Source organism: Crocodylus siamensis, chromosome 5 (assembly GCF_052110815.1).
Source record: "Crocodylus siamensis isolate JL-2025a chromosome 5, ASM5211081v1, whole genome shotgun sequence".
In the NCBI taxonomy this organism is placed as follows: domain Eukaryota; kingdom Metazoa; phylum Chordata; order Crocodylia; family Crocodylidae; genus Crocodylus; species Crocodylus siamensis.
The window spans coordinates 50,723,156-50,744,535 of NC_143399.1; the positions used below are offsets into that span (position 1 = coordinate 50,723,156).

The 21,380-nt window shown below is 46.1% G+C and overlaps 1 protein-coding gene across 1 annotated transcript in view; it reads left to right on the forward strand.

Moving 5' to 3' along the window:
• The first annotated feature begins 16,217 nt into the window (after positions 1–16,217).
• Positions 16,218–21,380, forward strand: part of LOC149864087 (sulfhydryl oxidase 1-like) — a 42,003-nt gene continuing 36,840 nt past the window's right edge. Inside the window, exon 1 of the mRNA XM_090048828.1 lies at positions 16,218–16,519. Within this exon, the coding sequence (XP_089904954.1) occupies positions 16,282–16,519 (238 nt within the window). The 5' untranslated portion in view covers positions 16,218–16,281. The remainder of the gene's footprint in view (positions 16,520–21,380) is intronic.

The window sequence follows — 21,380 nt, forward strand, 5'->3', positions numbered from 1 at the left end:
TATATCCCAAGTCCTAATGTAAAGGTTCTATTTAGTTGTAAATCTGCATGTTGTAATTATTATATCAACCAATGAGAAGCCATTTTTCTTTCTAAAGTAGGTGAAACACACATGGAAAAGTTGATTAAAATCAATGATTTTAAATTGAGGCCTTCCACTTGGTGATTTCAAGTAATTAAATGGATTATGTAAATTACTGCAATTTAATTAATCCACATTGTGAGCAGTGGAAGAGTGGCAGGGATAGGCCTGCTACAGGCCAAGTGTCAATGGTTCCTTATACAGGTCCATGGCTGAGAGGCACCTGAATCTTCAGCTGGATTGCCATGGAAATGGGCATGGCCGGCTGGTCTTGCTGCTCTTGCTGCTGCTGCTAATGTGGAGGTGCCTACTTAGACAGCTATGACATGTTCTTCAGGGATCTAAAAGTGTTGCCTGGCATTAAGGGCCTCTGAGAGATTTGCTGCAGCTGCCAAGGAGATACTATATGTGTGCATTGAGGGGAAGGGGGTTTGAAGTTGTGAAATGTGTGCAGCTTTCGCTCTAGCTGCTACTGTTCCCTTCTGAGCTTGAGGCTGTAAGCAGTTAGGTCAGAGGTTCCCAAGCTTTTTCCTACTGAGTACCCCCTTCCAGATTTACCAGCTGCCCATGTACCCCTACCAGTTATATTTAACCCTTTAAATAACAAATATTATTATAATAAAAAAACCCATCATTACACAGTTTCTTCTGCATACCCCTCAGAGAGGTCTTGCATACCTCCAGGGGTTATGCATACCACTGTTTGGGGACCCCTGAATTAGGCAATGATCAGGGTTATCCTTTTGAGCCAAAGGACACTAGATATCTCATAAACAACTTGAAAAGCCACTTGAGCTTAACCCTGTTTTAAATCGCATTAAAGGCACTGCTGAGAGGTGATCCAGGTGGCTTTTGCTGAATTAGTTTCAAGATGTCTTTTGCAACTGCCAGGTCTGCACACTGTGGTGCCACCCAGATTCTGCATTTGGAGGAACTGGCTTAAAAACAGATAAAGAATATGGACCCTCAGTCTGGCCATGGATGACACAGCTGGAGCTATTAATCCTGTAGCTCCTAAACCTGTATAAGGTGTTCCATTTTTTTCTCCCTCCCTTCAATATTGGGGACTGCAGTAATGCTGCTGGGATTTTGTAGGCAGAAATTTGCAAGCTATAAGCTGTTGGTGTTTCTATTTATTGATGTGCTGCCTATTTAAAATGTTATTGCAAGATGTGCTGTTGATATGCTGCCACTTCTAACACAAGACTTGGGAGGAGATGGGGCTCTGTCAAGAAACCACAGCTCTCCACCTATCCTAAAGCACATATACTAGGCAGTGACGCTCTCAAATATGCTGCACGGCCCCACTCAGTCAGTGTCCTGAACCAGAAGCCGTATAAACTGCAGCTGCAGAGTGCTTCAGGCCTCCTTTTCCTAAAGCATTGAGGAATGTGGAGTTGGACAAAGTAGAGGTAAGGCCATGACTGTGTGTGTGGTGTGAAACATCGTAACGTCCCTTTGGAAGGATTTCCAGAAAGGTTCAACATCAGTGTCCCAAGAATCTGCCTTTCTGTCCTCTCTGTTACTGGGCTTCTTTCAGGAGTAAGGGGCCTACTTTTCCTGATCTTTATTCATTTTTATCGGAGACTTGCAACACCTGGTGTTTTCTCAGTGACATCTCTTTCTTCTTTCAGGGACTCCTGTGCTAAAATTGGAATCCCAGAAGGAGGTCTTCTCCCCCAGATCCTCTCCAAGCTATCTGCTTTTATTTAAAATGCTTTTTTTTGCTAAAAGATTTTTCTGCACAGCTCCATTCAGCAGCTCTGCCACCAGAGTTTGAGGTGCATTTTGAGAAGGCACCATGTAAGAGCCAGGCAGGCAGCAAAAGCCCTACTGCTTTCAGCAGAAAGGAAGACTGTTGCAGAGCTGTGGGTGTGGATATACTCAGAGTGATTCCAGCATAACCTTATAGTACAAGTTAGGCCTCTGGAAGCTGCTGCTTCTATGGGAAACGAAAGAACTGTACCTATATTCAGGGTTTGATCAATGTTCCCTTTTTTCTGTTAAAGCCATAAAATTTGTTCCTGACTTTTGGAGTCATGCAAAAAAGAGGACAGTGACAAAGGGAAAATGTAGATTTTTTGCTTTCTTTAAAAAAAAAATCATTTTGGCAATGTGTTTTCCAACTACAGATATGAGATATGTGGAGAGCAAAGAATTCTAAGTGAAGTATACACCCGTATAAATTTCCTTCCATACCTGTTTGATACAACAAGTCCTTTTTTCCCAAACTCTCTAATTAGTAGAAATGGAGCTGTTAAATTGTGAAACCACAGGCCTGATGGGTGTGTACACATAGCTACAAACCTTGGAAGTGGTTCTGTTCCCCAGGGTTTCCTAGCGCAGCTTTGGGTTTTTTGGGTCTTCGTAGTACTTCAGGATTGTTAATTCACAGAGTATTCTTGTACTGTAGCTTTGACCCTCTCAGCAGACAGTCTCTGCACAGACTAGTGTAGGGTTTAGTTTTTTCTATGCAACTTTGCTGGCATAGTTGTATCAGCCAGGGCGGTGGTTGCTATCCCTAGCTGACACAGCTGTGTTGACAGAATTCTTGCTGAGTACACAGCTATTGTCAGGCTTTTTTTTTTTTTTTAGCTTTTGTCATTTGTGGAAATGGGGTAGATATGACAGTAGAAAAACATCAGTACATACTACATCTCCACTAGAGGGCTCTGCTGGCATAGTTATGTCAACCAAGCCCTAGCACCAAGAGTAGATAAACCCTAAACCTAAACTTGCCTAATGAGGGAGGCAGAGTACTGGGGTTAAAGCAATTGATTCTCTCTTATACACAATTTAATCTTGTGGATATTTCTTTCCAGAACCTCTGAAAGTGTACTATGTATGCCAAAAAACAATGAAGCAGCATTTTTTTATTTTTTCTGTAAACACCAAGGTGCAGGAACTCCATGGTGGGCTGTGATGAAGCTGATCTCTGTGTGACGCTGCAACTAGTAGGTGGGATCTTGGAGACCTTAATCAGAGATACCATTACATTCTGAACCTGGTAAATGAAAAACTGCAAAGGCTATTGGCTGTATAACATCCTTTACTAAACCACCACCATATCTACACTGGTGCTGGACTTTCTTATGCGGACTTCAAAGGCCATATGGACATGATAGATGAACCTGGTTTTGCATGCCCTGCCTTGAGAGACTTCACTCAATTTGTTGTTCAAAACTAGGAGGGTTTCTTATCTGATGCAGGCTTATGGAGTATTTCATAGATTTCATAGACATTAGGGCTGGAAGGGACCTCAGAAGATCGAGTTCAGCCCCCCACCCAAAGGGCAGGAAGTCAGCTGGGGTCATAGGATCCCATATTCATGCAGTATAAAGAATAGCGGCCAGCAATTCCCCAGGTCTCAGGATGGGGCTAGGAACTTCATGTTCTCCTCTGAAGGTGGGATTGCTGGGCTGCAATACAAGGCCAGCTGTATGGGTGGGCAATATGGGTGACCTTCCAAGGTGCCATGATCAGGGGGGTGCCACACACATGCACACACACACGTGTGAGCAGTCCACACTTACAGCAGAGCTCTCTCCCCCACACACCTTGGCTAATCCGCACCCCCAGCAAGAGGAGCAGTGCCCAGCCCAGCCCACCGCTTGGTTCTAGCTGCTGCTCAGGAAGGTGCTAGGCTGGGCACATGCGGGTGGGTGGTGTCTGCTCCAGTTAGCCCGTGTCTTGCTCCCACACAACAGCAGCTAAGCCAAGGGGCTTGGTAACTTTGCATTCAGTTACACTGTTCTTACCTCTTTCATATCTATTTTACTTCAGTGAAGAGCAGAAGCAAGGTAAAGGCTGCTGAAATTGGAACTTAATAAGTAAATGCAAAGATGCATGCAGGCATGAGAGAGGAATAGTATAATTATCCTGTATTTGAGAGGTTTTTTTTCATTGATGTTGAAATGTGTTGATACACATTTTCAAAGCCTGCTTCTGGGAGGCCTGCCTCCCTGTGTACTGTATTGTGTAGATACTAACAATAGACCAGTTTACTGTGTTGGTGTAAATAACCTGTTTACTTGGTTTTGGGCCAGTTTTAACAAATAATCCCACATGGAGCAGTTTTGCACAGTGGACTTACTGATGCAGGGATTTTTTTTCTGTAAAATATACCAGGGTGGTCCCTGTGTACCCCAGTGCAAATATCTTTGTTAACTAAAACATGTTTTAAAAATTTAAAATCTTCAGATAAACAGATATGTATTTTAAACTTAATTTATTAATTAATCCAACTTACAAAATAACAAATTTAGTACTTAAAAATGCATCCAATCCCCTAAATATACAAAAAGACAGATATGTATTGTCCATCAGGAGTGCTCCCTTAACCCAAATCAACGTCTATAGGGTCTGCGTTCTTTTAATCTCTTCTTCCTTTCAATCTCTGACTGTTCCTTTTCTGTACCAGTCAGTGTTAGGCATCTGTGTTTCTTCACCTCTATATTTTGTCTCACTGGCACAATAATTCACCCCCTCTTTCTGATTCATAAAGTCGATGTTTTCTTCCTGATTTTTAAAGGAATCTGCTGACACCAGTATCTGCTAATTCGGAAGGTATCCAGTACACTTGGTCTTGGTAGCCTATTGCACCTCATCCATGATGCTGTGCTTGAGATGCTGACTACCCTTTTCTAAATCTCATTATAATTGCCTTAACTGTAACAAGACTTACAGAGAGGTATAATGTTGTTGAGGCTGGCTGGCTATCACAGCAAGAATGGCAGAATCATGATTTTGTTATTACAAATGATACAAATCACAATTTTTAATTGGAAAAATTAACAATGACTATAAGCACATTTCAAACGCCCAGGGTGACAGTAAGGTAAGCAATTATTCTTTATTTTTTCAAATGAGAAAAAGGCAGCTAATCTTCCATGAGGACTGAATCCCTGCCAGGTTTAAACCCCCCCACAAATAACCTCCTTTTGCCATAGCCATTATTGAATTTGTGATTTAAATTGTTTTAAATAGAAAGTGAGCTGAGACCCAAGCATTTCATACCCAAAGAAGAATATTTAGAGAAGATCTTAGTTACAGTCAAGGCTTATAGTTGTCTAATCTTCCCAGTCTTTAAATCAGAGCAGTAAAGTAAATCAGAGCCTGCTGGACCATAGTGTAATGCAGCCAGTGCTTCCTGATTAGGAAACAGGGTGTGCGTGCATGTATCACTGTCCATCCTCACCCTTGAACTATTTCCTCTATGTAACCTTCTACTTTAGGACAAGATACTGCTTAAAGCTCTCATTATGTCAGCGATTATGGTGGGAAGCATATGCATTTGGAATAGATTTGTGGGTGTATTTCAGGTGAAAAATTAATCTTAGATTGGTCTTTTTAAAATCTCTCCAATTGAAACATTGCCAGAGCTAATTGGAAAATGACACAGTAAACTGTTACATCACTGTTCCTGGCCCTTCCCAGGCCAGCTTGTAAATTGGCTGATGCAGTTTTATACTATCCCTTGATTTGCAAATACTTAATACCTCACTTTGGCCCTGACTCTATTTTCAGCCTTTCTGCAGCTCTTCTTGGCAACTCATCTCCACATCACTTAAAGCATGCAGTTCTGTTAGAAATGCTTTTAGCAAGCTGCCCCACCCCTAAAATTTTTACCCAATGAAATGATATGATTGAGCAACGACAGGCCTGGCACATCCCAAAGACCACTTCAAATCCTTATTCTAAATGAAACTGGTTTGAAGTTTTAATTCTCATGGGCACTGCCTCACTTTCCCTGTAGCCAGATGTGCAAGTGGGGCCTCCATATCCTAAAACACATTTTTGCTTTGGAGGATGCTGCAAGGCCTGGAACGTGACACTATTGAAACTTCAGAGCATCTTTCAAAGCAAGGTATTGTCCTTCATTGGCATCAGTCACAGGAGAAAAGGTGTTAGCAGCCCACATGAGAGCACAGACACTGGGAGAGGACAGAGGTGGTAGGCTGGTCTGATGTCGCCATTCTTTGGGAACCCAGCCCAGAACATAGGTAGTTGGAAGGCAAGCTGGCTAGAAAAATTATATATGGAGTTGTTCATCACAAAGATTAAAGTATGTGGCTCACCCTTGAGAGCAAATCCAAACAAAACAATGTCCATGGTGGTATACACTGGGGAAGCTATATTGATGTGAACAAACAGGTGCAGTAGTTGCCCATCCCATGCTTTAGATACTTCCTGTCCTGTGCAAGATATGATGCTGCTTGGAATATGCACAAAGAAATCAGGAAAAGCTGGAGAATAGTGGTTCTAAGGGAAAGCAAATGGAGTTACTTGAGAAGAGGCCTCAGGATTATGTGGGAATAGCTGAAGGTAGGGGACAGTGATGGAAAGTAACATCTGATGAAAGAAGTCTTCTCTTGTCCAATGGCTCAGAAGTAATCTTGTTAGAGTTATAAAGGAGAGGCCAGTTTGTTTCCCATTCTAGATGTTAATCTCTGCCTAGAATTTCTTTGTGGGGCTTGAAATGTTGGACTCCTGTTCTGCCAGCTGATGTTCTCCCGCTGAAATCAGTCGGATGTATCTCATACCAGCAGGCTGGATCTTGAGTCTGAATTGTCTGGTGGTGAAAGGGGTGGACTTTCAGCTTGGGTTACGTGGTAACTAGAGTCAATCTAAATATTTTACATAAATCTGTTAACTCTGAAAGAAATTTGGTTTAAGAAGCAAAGAAAACATGAATGCCATGACAAACAACATCACCATAGCTGTCATCCATTGTGATATGCCTTGCACCTTACATCCCACTAACCATTTTGTCAAAAAAACCTGGTCCCACCATGATAAAAACAAAACCCCACTTTTTCCAAGAAGTGTATATTTACATTTACATACATTTTAGTATTATATTAATCATTCATAGAATTTTTTTAATGAGTTGAAGTCCCACCTACATGACTTTTGTGTCCCACTGGTTGAGCAACACTGCCTTAAACAATTCAAACATGCTGTGTGTCATTGCTTCAGATTTGAAGTGAAGGGAACTAAGCTATGGTTTAGATAGGGCTGATCCTGCCATTTCCTGTTCTTGTTCCAAACAGTTCTGTTTGCGGTCATGATGGATGTGTTTACTGAACAAATAAGGAGATCACCCTGGAATATGATGTTTGCAGATGACGTGGTCATTTGCACTGAGAGTTTAGAGGAAGTGCAAGTTGGAGTGGACAAATGGAGAGAAGTGCTAGAGGGAAGAGGAAAGACGATTAGTTGAGCCAAAATGGAATATATGCACTATGATTGCTGTGAGGTACCTGATGTTGGTTTAAGCATCTGGGGTCAACCATTCATCAGGATGCAGAGTTAGATGTAGAGTTGAACCATCAAATAACAGCAGGGTGGACAAAGTGGGAATTAGCAACAGGAATATTATGTGACAGTGAAGCTGAAGGGAAAAGTCTACAAGATGCGTGCATCCAGTGCTATTGTAAGGAGTTGAGACATGCCCCCTGAAGAAAACTCAGGAAAGGAGAATGAACATGACAGAGATGAAAAACTCCGATGGGTGTGTGTAGAGACGAAGATGAATAAAGTGAGGAATACTTACATCAGAGGATTGGTGAAGGTAGTGGGGGCATCTAAGAAAATACAAGAGAGAGGATTGGCATGATATGGACATATTCAAAGGAGTCTAGAAGAATGCATGGGAAAAGAAATTACCTAGGGTCACCATACCTCTGGGTTTTCCTGGACATGTCCTCTTTTTTGGGTCCTCCCATCTCCATCTGGGTGTTTTTTTAAATATCAACAAATGTCCAGGATTTGGGATTTTTCTCTGCTCAGCATCAAAGTGTTCCCCAGCACTGGACTGCAGCAGAGTGCAGGAGGCATCTGCTCCTCCAGGGGGGGAAGGGAGCAGGGGAGGGGCAGCAGGGAGCTGTGTGGTGAGGCCATGCCAGTGCCTGTGTTCACAGGGGCAGGACAGCTGGGAGATGCTTGCAGGGCTGGGGGCAGTAGGGGGCTGCAGCTTGGGAGTGAGGGGCACTGGCAGGGGGCTGTGGGTCAGGAGTGAGGGGCACCAGTAGGGCTAGCGTGGCTGTGGTTTGGGATTGAGGGGCACCAGGGGAGACGGGACTGTGGGTCAGGAGCTCAGGGAGCAGGCAGTGCAGGGGACTGTGAGTTGGGAGTGAGGGACAGCAGCAGGGCTGGGGGAGCTGTGGCTTGGGAGTGAGGGGCAGGGGCATGACACAGGCATAACATTGCTCCCCTGCAATCATATTAATCCCCACCCCCGACAGGTATCCTCTTTTTTAAACTGGAACTATGGTAACCCTAACTTACCAAAATAGCACTACCAGGGAAAGGGAAAGAGGAAGACCAAAGATGAGATGGAGAGATATAGTGGAGAGGGACATGAGACAGAAGGAGTTGGAAGAAGAAGATATGTATGATTTGAAGCCAATGGAGAGCCAGGATCTGAAATAGCGACCCCATTAAATGGGGCAGCCAAGGGGAGAAGGAGAGTTGATTCAGTTGTGAGCAGGGGTTAGACTTGTTAAGGTCCTGTCCATTCCTGTTCTGTGATATGTTGGTACCCCGAAGAAATAGCTGATATGGGGCAAATTACATAACTTCAGCATTTTAGTAAATGCATTTCCAGTCAAATTTTTTTGGAGGAGAGAGCAGGTATATTCATTTCTTCTGTCTTTCTCAAATAAAGGAGCAAGGGAAAAAAAAGTGTGGTTTCCCTCAACTGCACCCTTCTCTGAGTATGTTAATTCAGGCTGTAAATAGAAGTTGCATTTGTCCTGGGATAAAGACTTTTGTCCCAAGATCTGAAGGATGTACAAGGCCACTGTTCCACTTCTATCCCTCTGAAGTATTCAGGATAAAATGTGCTAATGCTTTTTCCCTAGACATGGCTATATGCACTTGTAAAACAATAGACAAGGTTCTTTGGGTAAATCTGATATCTTCTATTAGACCAACTCAAATAGTTGGAAAAATTCTTCTTTGCAAGCTTTTGGGTATAAATATCCTTTTTCAGGCTGAGGAAGCATCTGCAGTTGATGTGTGCTCTTTCTGGATGGAATGAATAGTACTGGGCTGCATGCAAGAAAGCCAGTCAGTGAAGATGTAAATTGAGGAGTCAGTGGGTGAGAGACAGGTGGGGCGGAAGGGCAGAGAGAGGGGGATGAATGTAGCTGGTAAATAGTGGAGAAATACCTGGGAAGTTGGATATTAGGCAAATTATAATGCATCATAAATCCAATGTCTGTATTTAGTCCATGATTTTTTGTGTCTAGGAGGTTGATGAAGTAAAGTTCATAGGCTCTTTTATGAAAGGTGTTTTGTAAATTCCCTTTGAGGATTAGAACTGAGAGATTGGAGAGAGAGTTGTTTTTTTGTGAGAAATGTGCTCCCACTGGTAATTGGGTATTCTTGTCTTTGATAGATTTCCAGTGTGCATTCATTCTGGCACGCAGTTGCTGTTTGGTCTCTCCTACATATTTTCCATCAGGGCATTTGGTACATTGGATAAGATATATTACATTTCTGGAGGTGCGGCTGTAAGATCCAGGAATGCTGAAGGTTCTTTTGTGGGGGATAGTAATTGTGGGGGTGGTGGAGATATGTAAAATTATTGCATTTTTTCCCCTAGACAAGTGGCCAGGCTGTGCACTCCTCACATAACTTTGAAGGGCAACATGTATAAATGATTATGCTTTGCCTGGTTTGACTCAGATCAAACCCTGGGACAATCAGGCCCATGTCAAATTGAGACGGCTGTTTATAGCCTCACAGGAGTGGTAAAGACAATGTTAGTAGCCCAGCCCAATACTCACGTACAGCACGTCACCACTTACAAAGGCATCCGTAACTTTCAGGATTACTGTGCCAGTGAGACAAGACTTCCCCCTTGTCATCTGCCTGGAATTCTGATTCCTGGTCAGCAATTAGACTGACTTTTCAGTTGACTGTTTGGCAACATTTGGGGCTGATCTACTGCTGAAATTGAGGAAGGTCAGTTGGAATTGAAAACATCTGGTCTGTACGTTCTATATGGTGATGTTGCTTTTGAATAAGGGACTTCAACCACTTCATTTTCAGCCCCCAATTGCTAAATTTCCATCAAATAGAACCAAAAAAATGCCATTTTCCTCTCAAGTGAGAACATGTCAGCAAAGATGACCTACAAAAAGGGTCTCAGAGGATCTCTTAATACCCTTTCTGCAACAATAGTTTTATAAAACCCCAATTTGAATTTATAAACTACTCTGAAAGTGTTTGCAACTACAGAACTTTCTAATCCAACAGTTTTGCTAGAAGTGTTCAAAGATACTGGCTGCGCTAGTGAGAAATCAGATCTTTGCAGCTTTTCTCTCTTTTCAGATTCAAGGAATCTAAGCTAATTAAAGTATGACACCCAGGATGACTCTGGGGGCTTTTATTTTATCTGGAGAAATTCAAGACAAGCCAAAGCAAATTCCTTTGAACTTTATACTACTTTATTTGGATATTAGCAATGACACAAAAGTACTGATAGTGGCTACCTATAATAGAGAATACATGAATATACTCACTACCAGGTGGTGAGGTCTCTGGTTCCTTAGACTCTGACCTCATAAGTAAGGCAAATTTCAGATATTCATCCATATACTTTTGTGTTGAGGAGTTTTATACAGCTCAGATTCAAATTTCTGTATTCCTACTCATTCCTCTAAGAGAGCTATCCCTTGGCAAATCCCACAGGGAGCCGGGAAACTTTGAGTCAAGATATGTGATCATCACGGCTCTTACCTGGGGTCACTGGCATTTGGTGAGACACCTGCCTTTGTATCTCAGCTCACTTGAAACTGGCTCACAGATTTGCCCCTTTCCACATGCTAATCATTGTGATTTAAACTGATCCTAGAGGCAATTCAGTCGGTCTGTGAGGAGGAATGTAGGGACAGACTCAGCACTGAGGCGTATGAGGTAATAGGACTCCCCAAACAAATAGATGATATAGGGGTATAGCAGAAAGTTATAGATACATTTTTAATGTTTTAACCATCCATGGTTTTAGAGTACAGTAATTTAATTCAACTGAGTAACTCTGTTTAAAATGTCATAAGCAGACATGTTCAGGAAAAAAGTCAGTTTTACAATTAAACAAATCAGGCTATCATAGCTTTCCAGGCTTGAGCAGATCACTTCTTGGCCTTTTGCCTCAGATCAGATTTCTCCACCTCTTGTGGGCTAAGATCAAGTGGGAACATTCAAATCCCAAGACGTCAGAGCTTGGGTCTGCATGTGGGATGCCTGACAAGGGATTTGGGAGTATCTAAAGTCCCAGGGTAAGAGCCTGGGACAGAGGATGCTTGCCAGTAGTAGTGCCATATGTGCTGTTTAGAATGATTGAATTCTGCCTGCTCAATCAATATGTTTTTTGGAACGATTGAGTTCTGCTTGATCAATATGGTTTGGAACTGATTTGGCTGATTTGACCTAGAACATGAAATATTAAAAAAAAAAAAAAAAGATGGGACACTGAAAGTATCTGCCAATGAGCTACAGTAAAGCAACATCTCTTGTGCTGCCCTAGCACTACCCTGCGCCAGGTGAGATGTACCCAACCATAGCTGTTGCGCAGCTATGAATTATAACTAATTAAAGTATTCTACACTGTAAGGGCAGGACCTGAGTGTCCCTCCACTTCATTCAGCAGGACTGGAATGTCCTCTCATGAAGCAAATGAGTGGTTTAATGATCATGCCTATGACAAATGTCAAGTGTTCCTTGGAATGTTTAGGCTTTATTACTTCTGAAATGTCAGACCTGCACCCGCAACCGTGTTTCAACATAGCTGTTGTTGTAATGTAGACAGAGCTTGTGATGACCCTGCCAATGAAAAAAAACCCGCAACTACAAATTCTGTCTGATGTACATTGGAGGTGAGTTCAGGGCTGCAGAAACCTGGATTTCAGAATGTCTCAGTCTATAGTCTAACTTCCCTGCCTCCCTGCACATCAAACACCAACACAAAGGCTCTGAGGCACGGACTGTCTCTATACCTGTGTTAGTACTGCACTATGAGGTAGGTTCGGGCTCTTTGCTGGGGAGTTTTAGCACCACCAAAATACAAGTGTTTATTGAGAAATACTATATCCATTTGGAAACCTGTTCAGAGTAATGCTTACTAATCCCTACAAGACTTAACAGCAGCTACGGAAGTGTGGGAAGACCTAAAAGCTAATCCTGCTGTAAGATCTTTCTTTAATCCCCCCTATGCTTAGAGACTGTCTCATAAACACTCTGGCATCTTCAGAAAAATACCATCTCTAGGACTGGAGAATAGGATGGTCCCCAACGTTTTGCATTATTTTATGTATAGGTGAGGTTTGTAACTTATTACTAATGCTTTAGTAGCACCTTAAGGGCTCTGATCTAATAGCATCAGTTACTTGTAGAACAGCAGTTTTCAACCATTTTTCATCTGCAGACCCCTAAAAAATTTCAAAAGAAAGTGCAGACCCCTTTGGAAATTTCAAATGGAGGTGTGGACCCCTTTGAACTGTAAGCATGGGTATTCATATACTTTTGATTGATCATAGTCATCTTTCACAGGCCCCTTATACAGTCTGTGGACCCCCAGAAGTCTGCAGATTGCAGGTTGAAAACCCCTGCTATAGAACCATCTCTTGCATGAATGCAGTTCATACATGAAGGTAGAGTCGCCATGACAGTCACATGTGCTTCATGTCTGGCAGTCTCTCTTGTTACTGAAATGCTAATTGCTTCTAATTGTTGCTAACTGAGTCTGTTCTTCTAGCACAGCAAGTCATTCCAGATACCTAAATGGGTGGCCCTGAACTGCTCATAGGTTTCCTGGGACTTGAACCAATAAACAAAGTCATAAAGAAAGATGAGCATTATTAATAATGATGGTTCCTAGGAAACCAAGGTACCCAAAACACAGGCTGTTAAAGGCCATGTTGTTAACTTGGTTTGTGCTGTTTGTAAGTAATGGAAGGTGTGATTTTTACAATGCTCAAAATGTGCAAGATGCTTTACAGATGCTTCCTGCTCTAGTGAGTTTTCAGTCTCCATGTTATTCATGGGGGAGAGGGTTGCAAGTATTGGGAGGGTGGGGGGCTGGGGCAGGCAAAGGAAGACAAAATAACACAAATAAGGGCTTGTATTGATTATACATAGGCATATATATCTTGATGATTATGCTTTTTTTTTAATATTGTTGTATATAAAACAGATGCAGAATCTGGCTTTCCAGTGCACGAGACTGAAAAGATGGTACGTGTGGCAAATGACACACGTGGTAGCAGATGCAAACCTTACAGGCATTGTTTCAGCAACACAGTTATGACACAAAGGAATAAGGCAAGGATTTTCAATACATTTCTCTGCTGATGGAAATTGGTGCAACTCCACTGCAGTTTATACCATACATGAAACATTTACATGAGAGATTACTGCAGAGCTACCTAAATAACTCTACAGCAAAGTCTCAGCATCTACATGTGCAGCCCACTTTAGCTGCACTAAACTAATAAATACCGCCATAGGATAGTACTTGTAAACACAAGTACTATCCTCTGGCAGCATCATTTAGCGTGCAGCAATGCACGTATAGATGCAGACAGGGCTGGCTGGAGCACGAAGGTGCTTCAGTGTGGGGGCTGCCTTTTGCCTGGCCCCACAGAGCACCCTTGTGCCCCAGCCAGCCCGTGCAGCATGCCGAGCAGGTTGGAGTAGCCCCACGCTGGCAGGCTGTCCCCTCAGGCCCCCTGCCAGTCAGGGCTGCTCTAACCCAGCTCAATGTACTGCACTCCTGGGCACACGTGTAAACACAGTACCCAGGGGCAATAAACTTAAGCGCAAACACCACTGGAGTTTATTGCTCCTCATTTAAGAGTATATGTAGACACGCCCAGTGAGTTTGGTCCTTAGTTCCTCTGTGACAATGATATTTGTCTCCATCACAAGATAAACAAATAAGCATAAGATAGTGGTTAGTTTTGTAAGGGCTGGCTAGCTGGCTCTTGGACAGTATCTATGTTTCGATGAATCTCCTCATCAGAACCCAGATATGGCACTAACATGAGAAAATAGAAAGTGAGTGCTATTCTGAAAAAGCCTAGGGCTTCACCTGTATTTCTATAACCTAGTTTTTCTTCCGTAGTTATAAAGCCCTGAGGAAAATAACACTGTCCTAGTAATAACTATGTATGATTTTGAAGGATTTCTCTAATCTTTTTTTTAACTTAGTCAGTCATTCTTTCCCTGCTCTGTCATGTGTGTTGCTAGCTCCTGTTAAGGGGTCTATGAAATGTGATTTAGTATTTAAAATTAATTTACTTCTGGGTTTCTAATACAGAATTACGTTCTGCCTTGTCATGTGTTTCAGATTCCTCTCATTTTAGAGCTGTTCTACCTACTTGTCCTAAAGTTCCTAATGCTCCTTACTAAATGGGTACAACCTTGCTCTACTCATTGATTATTATTTACATCAGAAATGAGGAAACCTGGTGCTAAGGTGACAAAACTAGGGTGATAAGAGAATTTAAAAGCAATGTATCCTGCTTGAATCAGCAGCACTGCCTACCCTTATGACTCCTACATTCATGTCATCGAGGCAGATACAAGGGAGGTGCACTGATCCACTTGCACCTACTTTGATTCCTGCTCCACCTAAAATTCAACACCAACTGGCTGGCAGTGGCAGGAGCATTTCTAGTGAAGTCAATTGATTCTACATCTCATTATTATCTACTTGAACCCTTCTAAACTCCTTATTCCCTCTCTTTTTTTAAATGATTTTGATGTTCCACCAAAGTCATTTCCCTTTGTTCTGCAGTCTGTTAGGAGCTTCACTACCAGGAGCAGCTATTTCACAGATTGTTTTTCATAAAATCATAGCGATATCAGGCTGCAAGAAACTTCCAGAGATCATCTCATTCAACCCCCTTGCTTGAGGTAGGTCACCTCTATCCAAACCATAATCTAAACTCTACCTAAGACTGTTGTCAACCCCGACACAACACAGACCTAACACCCTAACCTGCCACAGTAACCAATGTCCTGCTTCTATGAAATGTTGTCAATATATGCTCAAGACATCCCAGGTAGAGCTACGCCACCTACTACAGAGGAAGACAACCTGCCCCCGCAGTTTGCACCAGTCTGACCATGGGATAAAATTCCTTCCAGACTCCAAATACGGCAATTGCTCTGACCCAGAGCAGAGGGACAAGACCCTCTAGCCAGAACCCTCCAGCTTTGATCCTAGCAGGAGCACTAGTACAGCTCAGCCAAAGTCCCCAGACCCAATGCCTCTGAGGGAGGCTTAAAAACACCCTGACAAGCATAGCAGAAAGCAGGGAAGGAGGACAGCCGGCAAAGCCCAAAGGCCTAGGAAATCCCCATAGTAAAACACGGGCATAGCTATGCTAGATCAGTGCTCCTCAATTTTTTTTGTACCAGGACCCATTTGTAAAGATTGATGGCCAGTCCCGACCCAGTAAATAGTTTAAGTAGGAAACAGCCCCTTGGCCCTGCTGGTGCCCCTCACTGTGGCCCCGCTGCCCCCCAGCTCCCAGTGTGTGTGGGGGTGGGGAGGGGGGCAAGCGGGCAGGAACTCCCAGCCATGAGGGGAGACCCACCGTTTCCCATGCACTTCGCCTTCAAAGGAGGATCGATTTGTAAAGTTTGTCCGTGACCCTTTCATATATTCTCGTGACCTACTTTTGGGTCACAAGGTTGAGAAACGCTGCGCTAGATCATCCCCTGCCAGAGGCTGCCCAGGCCCTGCCTCGACACCTCTGGTGAGGGCTGGCCCCCTGCCCCCCGCCCCCTTCTGAACTCGCTGCAGTGAAGCTGTAGTTGTGTTTTGCTTCCACCTTACCCAGCCTCATCCAGCCCTAGCCCCTGGCCCATGAATAAAGCTCCCCCTTGAATCTGAACGAGATAAAACTGCTGTGCGGGGCGGCCCCCGAGGTCGCCTTTCCCAAGGGAGCTGCCTGGTCCCGGCTGCGGGTCGGGATGGCGGGGCGCTCCGTGCAGAGGCCTGTGGGGCTGCGCCCTGCCCCGAGGGGCCTGCGTGCGAGGTCCCAGGGCGCTGGAGCAGCGCGCGGCTCGCCTGGCCCCGCCTCAGCGGCGCCCCGGGAGGGCGGGGCGGGGCGGGCGCTCCCCCGCGGCTCCTCCCCGCCGGCCGGGCCCGGAGCGAGCGGCACTCGGCGGCGGGCGCGGAGCATGGCGCGGCTCCTGGTGCTGGTGCTGGCGCTGGCGGTCGCCCCGCGCGGGGCGCGGCCCCAGCCCGAGGCCGGCCTGTACTCGGCGGCGGACCCGCTGGTGCTGCTGGGGGCGGCCACGCTGGAGCGGAGCGTGCTCAACTCCAGCAGCGCCTGGGCGGTGGAGTTCTACGCCTCCTGGTGCGGCCACTGCAAGCACTTCGCCCCCATGTGGCGGGCGCTGGCCGCAGACGTCCTGGGTGAGTGTCCGGCCCCTGCGCGCCCCCGCCGGCACCCCTGCTCCCGCAGCCCCCGGCTCTGGTCTCCTCCCTGCCCTGCCTGCCCTGTCACTTGTCAGCCGCCCGTGCTGTCCAGCTGCGCTCCTCCCCTGTTGCCGACTTCTCAGCTGTTTGCCTCCTCCCTTCATCGCTCCCCAGTTCCTTTCTGGCTCTTCCTCCTCTTGCCCCTCTAGCATCGTCCTGCTTCTCCGACATCCCGCTTCCCTTACCATCTGTGAGCCCCCCTCCTCCCCGTGGGTGTCTCCTGAGCTCATGCAATTTGCTCTACCAGCGCGGCAAACCAAGCAGCAGGGCCCTTGCATGGCTCTGGCATGTGCCAGCCACACTCTCCGGTGTTGCTTCAAGGTCCATAGCTGAGGAGTTTGTCAACAACTTCCTTTTAAGTTCCTCTCACAAGCAGCAGGCTAATAAGGCCTCTTCCTGCTTACATCTCTAGGTTGTAGCTGTTTCACTTTCTGTAAGAAAAGGTTAACTGGTTAACTCTATCCTCTCTTCTTACTGGCCCCAAAGTTTCCACAGTTGTGAGTCAGTTATTAGTGAGGGCAGGATGCTGAGCAGCTCTGACACCCGTACCCAGGCAAAAGGGACGGTGTGGGGGTGTGAACTGGCAGATCTCTGAGGAAAGTACCAGCCACTTACCCTGGACAATGGGCTCAGGTGCTGGAAGGTCAGGGCTAGAGCTTCCTTTGTAAATCAGGGCTGGGCATGTCTCCTGTGGCAGGGGCAGGACAGCTCCCATCACCATGGCTGACTCCTTGAGTGCCTGGTTGGTGAATTGGGGCTTTATTTCCTGGTCTGTCTCTAGTGCTGATATTTGTGCTGCACTTGTAAGGCAGTACCCATGTCAGTGATGGACATGGGCAGGTTGAGCACTTCCTCCCAAGGGATTCCCCAAGTTGTTGTTTTTTTACAGCCTAGGTTTGATCGCCGAATTGTAGGTACCTGATGCTAAACTATAGCAGCCTCATGTGGTAGCTGTTCAGAAATGCACAGCGATGCTTCAGCAGCTTAAGGCAGGAAGCGAAGAATAATGATTCCAGCTGAAGAATACAAGTAGAATTTTAGGTATTCTGGCCTAGTTCCAACCTGTCTTAACACCTGTTTGGTTTTCCAAAAATGTCATGAGCTCACACAGCCAGTTTTGTGTCTTGCCTGAGAAGCAGCAGGACTATGCAGCCAAGCAGGGTGCTGGGGCATTGTTGGTTCAGCACTAACTTGGAAATAAACTTGTCAGTGATTTAGCCAGGCACATGATGCCCTCCTGCAATTTTGTATTGAAGTACCTTTCAGGAAATGTGTCTGGCTGGTGTGGCTTTGCATAGAGCTTGATTTATAGTTGTATCTTCAATGGGCTTATCTGGCACTCTATCTTCACCTCCTCCCCCCCCCACCTTGTACAGGCAAGTAAATATAAATATCCCTGTTATACAGATCAAGAAACTGAAGTAGAGTGACTGCAGGAGTTGCTCAGGTTTGCCACTGTGCATGAACTAGTGCCAGAGCTGTCATTAAACTCCCATGCTTTTCCTCAAGCCGCTGGGATGCACTGCCTCCAAGGAGGTATGAGTGTGAATGTTGGAGTTGCTGCCTCATGCTGGTAGGGATGTTCTGATGTAGCCTGATTTTAGAAAACTGATAGAGTAGTTGGTGTGACTGTGTGATAGTCAGAGGTAAGAAGGGGTCTGTTGCGATCCTTCGTCATCACCCTGATCTAGAGTGAAGGCCTCTTCAGCTCTTTTACTCGTTGTCCTGAAGGGTCTGGGGAAAGCCAGCCATAACAGACTAGGAATAGGGTGGCCAAGATCAGCCTGACAATTTAATGATGCTTCATCTTCTTTCCCAGTCTGGGGCTCCCAAGCTGCTTCATCAGCAGGAATGGATTTTGCCTCCCAACCCTCCCACAACAGAGGAAAGCATTATGGGGACCCTGCTGGAGGCACTATGCAACTTGCTCAGCTGTAGTCCCAAATTGCAGTGGTCCCCTGACCTGTGGATTCCTATCCTTGTGCCTACACCACAAACACAGTGAGGTTACTGTCAGCTGGAAGAAGAGGATGGTTAGGCAGAGAGCTAATACTGTCCTGTCCAGGCCTGTTGCTAGATAGTGAGCTCAGCTGACTCGTGAGCTGCAGGGCTTGTCTTTGCTTCGGGTCTTGGTGCAGCATTTTGTGTCGGGTGACCTTACCTCAGGGGCTGAATGTCCAGTGTCTGTAGCCCCTTGGAACATTTTTTTGGGAGTTCCTCATTATGCTGTAATTACCTTCAACTTCTGAACCCCCACAGGCTGCTGCAGCATGCTCAAGAAACAGAAGACACTCCTGTTGTGACATGCAACAGGCTAGGGCCCACGGGCCATATAGGGAGTTTTGGGGAGCTGTCATGGGCTGGGTCAGCACTCCTGCTCTTCCTCCCCCCTTGCAACAAGTGACCAGCCCTCCCTATGTGGGATGGGACTGTGGGTGGGCAGGGAGCAGGCATGGGTGCAGGTGGACAGCAGCTTCAGCAGCGCCACCTCCAGGCTGCCCTTCTATGCCAAGGAGTGGCTGGAGCTGCTGCCTGGCTTGGGCATGGCTGCTCAGGTGTGGAGGCAGCCAGGACCAAATTAAACCTTTAGTGGGCCTTAGGCAAACAAATCTCTGGCCATTGCTGCAGCTGCTACCATCAGGGCGGGCTAAGATGGGGCAGCTGCCCCCGCCAGGGTATTGGCAGCAGCAGTGGGGAGAAGCTGCAGGGGAACCTCAGCACCGGCTCTGGGTGACTGTAATGAGAAGGCCTTGGCAGTGATGAGGGGGAGGTGGCCACACTGGCACCTGCTGCCAGATCCCACTTTTTCCTCATGTCCAACAGCGGCTTCTGCCTGGCTGCTGCTGCTGCCACCACGCATTGTGGCTGGGGCAGGCGTGTCTGGAGCGGGTGTTACAGGGACCCCAAACCCTTGTGCAGGGCAAACTGAGGCTGTGTGCTCAGCCTGCCTGTGCAGATCCCAGCCTGTCTCCATGGGGGATGGGGCCAGCGGTGGCAGCAGCTGAAAGGGCTTCTGGGAAGTGGATTGTGGCTGTGGAGCCACCCCAGCCCTGCTGCAAGTCCAGAGGCAGTGCGATGCATCATGGGCTGGATGGTGCCTGGGCCAGGAGGGTCTGAAGGGCCCACTGTGGGCCAAAGTCCTTCCCATGGGCCAGATCTGACTCGCAAGCCATATTTTGCCCACCCTTAGGCTAGGACTTAACACTCATGGTCACGAGGCCCATTGGGCACAAAGGCTGTGCAGGCGAACCTGGCTGCTCAAGTGCTGGAGCAGTAGCAGAAGGGGGCCAGTCAGTACGTGCTTCTTCCATGTGCAGAGTGGGGTGGGTGGAGTTGCTGACTGCAGTTGCCTGGGCACTTGCCTTGGGAATATTCTTGGCTATGATGTGATTGATTGGCACTGGTTACCTGTGGGTGGCAGGGAGAGGCTGCAAACTGATGGGTGCTGCAGTATGCACTTTGCCTTGTGTTGGCCTTAAAGCCTGGGTTTGATAATGTGCCATTGACTTGGCATGAGGAGGAAACACACCCTTCCACCCCGTCTTTGGAGTGAAGAGGGACCTGTCCCTTTTAACAACACATTTGTGCATCCGATGAATGAGCTTTTGCTCACAACAGATTATGCATCTCTGATCCAATTAGTTTGTAATGTACATCTCTACTCTGCCTTTTGTTATAGTGATTCTCCCTTTATAACTGTGTAGCACAGAGAGGTGAGTGCTGTGAGCACTGGGCACAACTCTCTGGCTATCTGAGAGGTCTGTCAGGGAGAGTTCAGAGCTTGGGTGCATTGATGCTAGCTGAGAAAGACAGTGAAGGCAGGTCCTGACCCCTCACAGCTTCTTTTGTATGACAGCACGGACAGGATTTGCTTGTTACTGCCATTTGTTCTCCCTCTTTCTATTCTGACCTGAGAATCTATGTTTAACACAAGGCATTAGATGGAATTTAGTCTCCACTTTGCTGAAGGCTCTAGAAGCCCGTAAATTGAACTGTTGGAAAAGCTCCATGACAAGGCAAATGCTGATTTTTTTTTTTTTTTAATTATTTATTTATTTATTTTTAAAGGGAAACTTTCTGGTGCAGTGAGGAGTGCAGCCTGCCTGGTCTGTGGAGTACTTGGTGCAAAAATGTGATGCTTAGTGGAGAGTTCATGCCCACCTAGCACCCTTCCACAATGGGCCAGGGGGATTAATCCTCACCTTGTTGCAGGACTCTTGAGTTGATATTCTGCTGAAGGGGCTGACAGGGGGGTGCAGACCCTTTGAGGAAATTATGACTTACTTCCTTCTGAGCCTGTTGAGTAGGGGGCGATGGCACCGAGAACTAATCAATAAAGAGAAGGTGGCAGCTAGAGCTCTGTGGGAGGCATAAAGCTGAGGCTTAGTGGGGATTGAGAGGGGTTTTCATGGAGGAATCAGATGGTTTGGTTCTGGTGAGACAGCTTTGGAGAAAGCAGAGAGGCTAGCAGAGATATTTGCTCATTGACCTTCCTAAACCAGAGGGCTGGAGTATCTAAAGCTATGGAGAAGCAACAGGAGAGATGACTTCCCCATGATGAGGAGCCAGAGCCACAAGGCTAGAGAAGGGTGGGGCAGGAGAGCAGAGGAAGGATCACTTACTGGCTTTTCCTAGGCCAGAGGGCTGAGAGTCAGGGGCAGTGGGAGGGCTTCTTTTCCTAGGCCAGAGGGCTGAGAGTCAGGGGCAGTGGGAGGGCTTGTTTACAGACTCCGCAAAGCTGAAGCCATATAGCCATGAAGGACAGTGAAGAGGCACCTCCCTGGAGAACGGCCTCGGT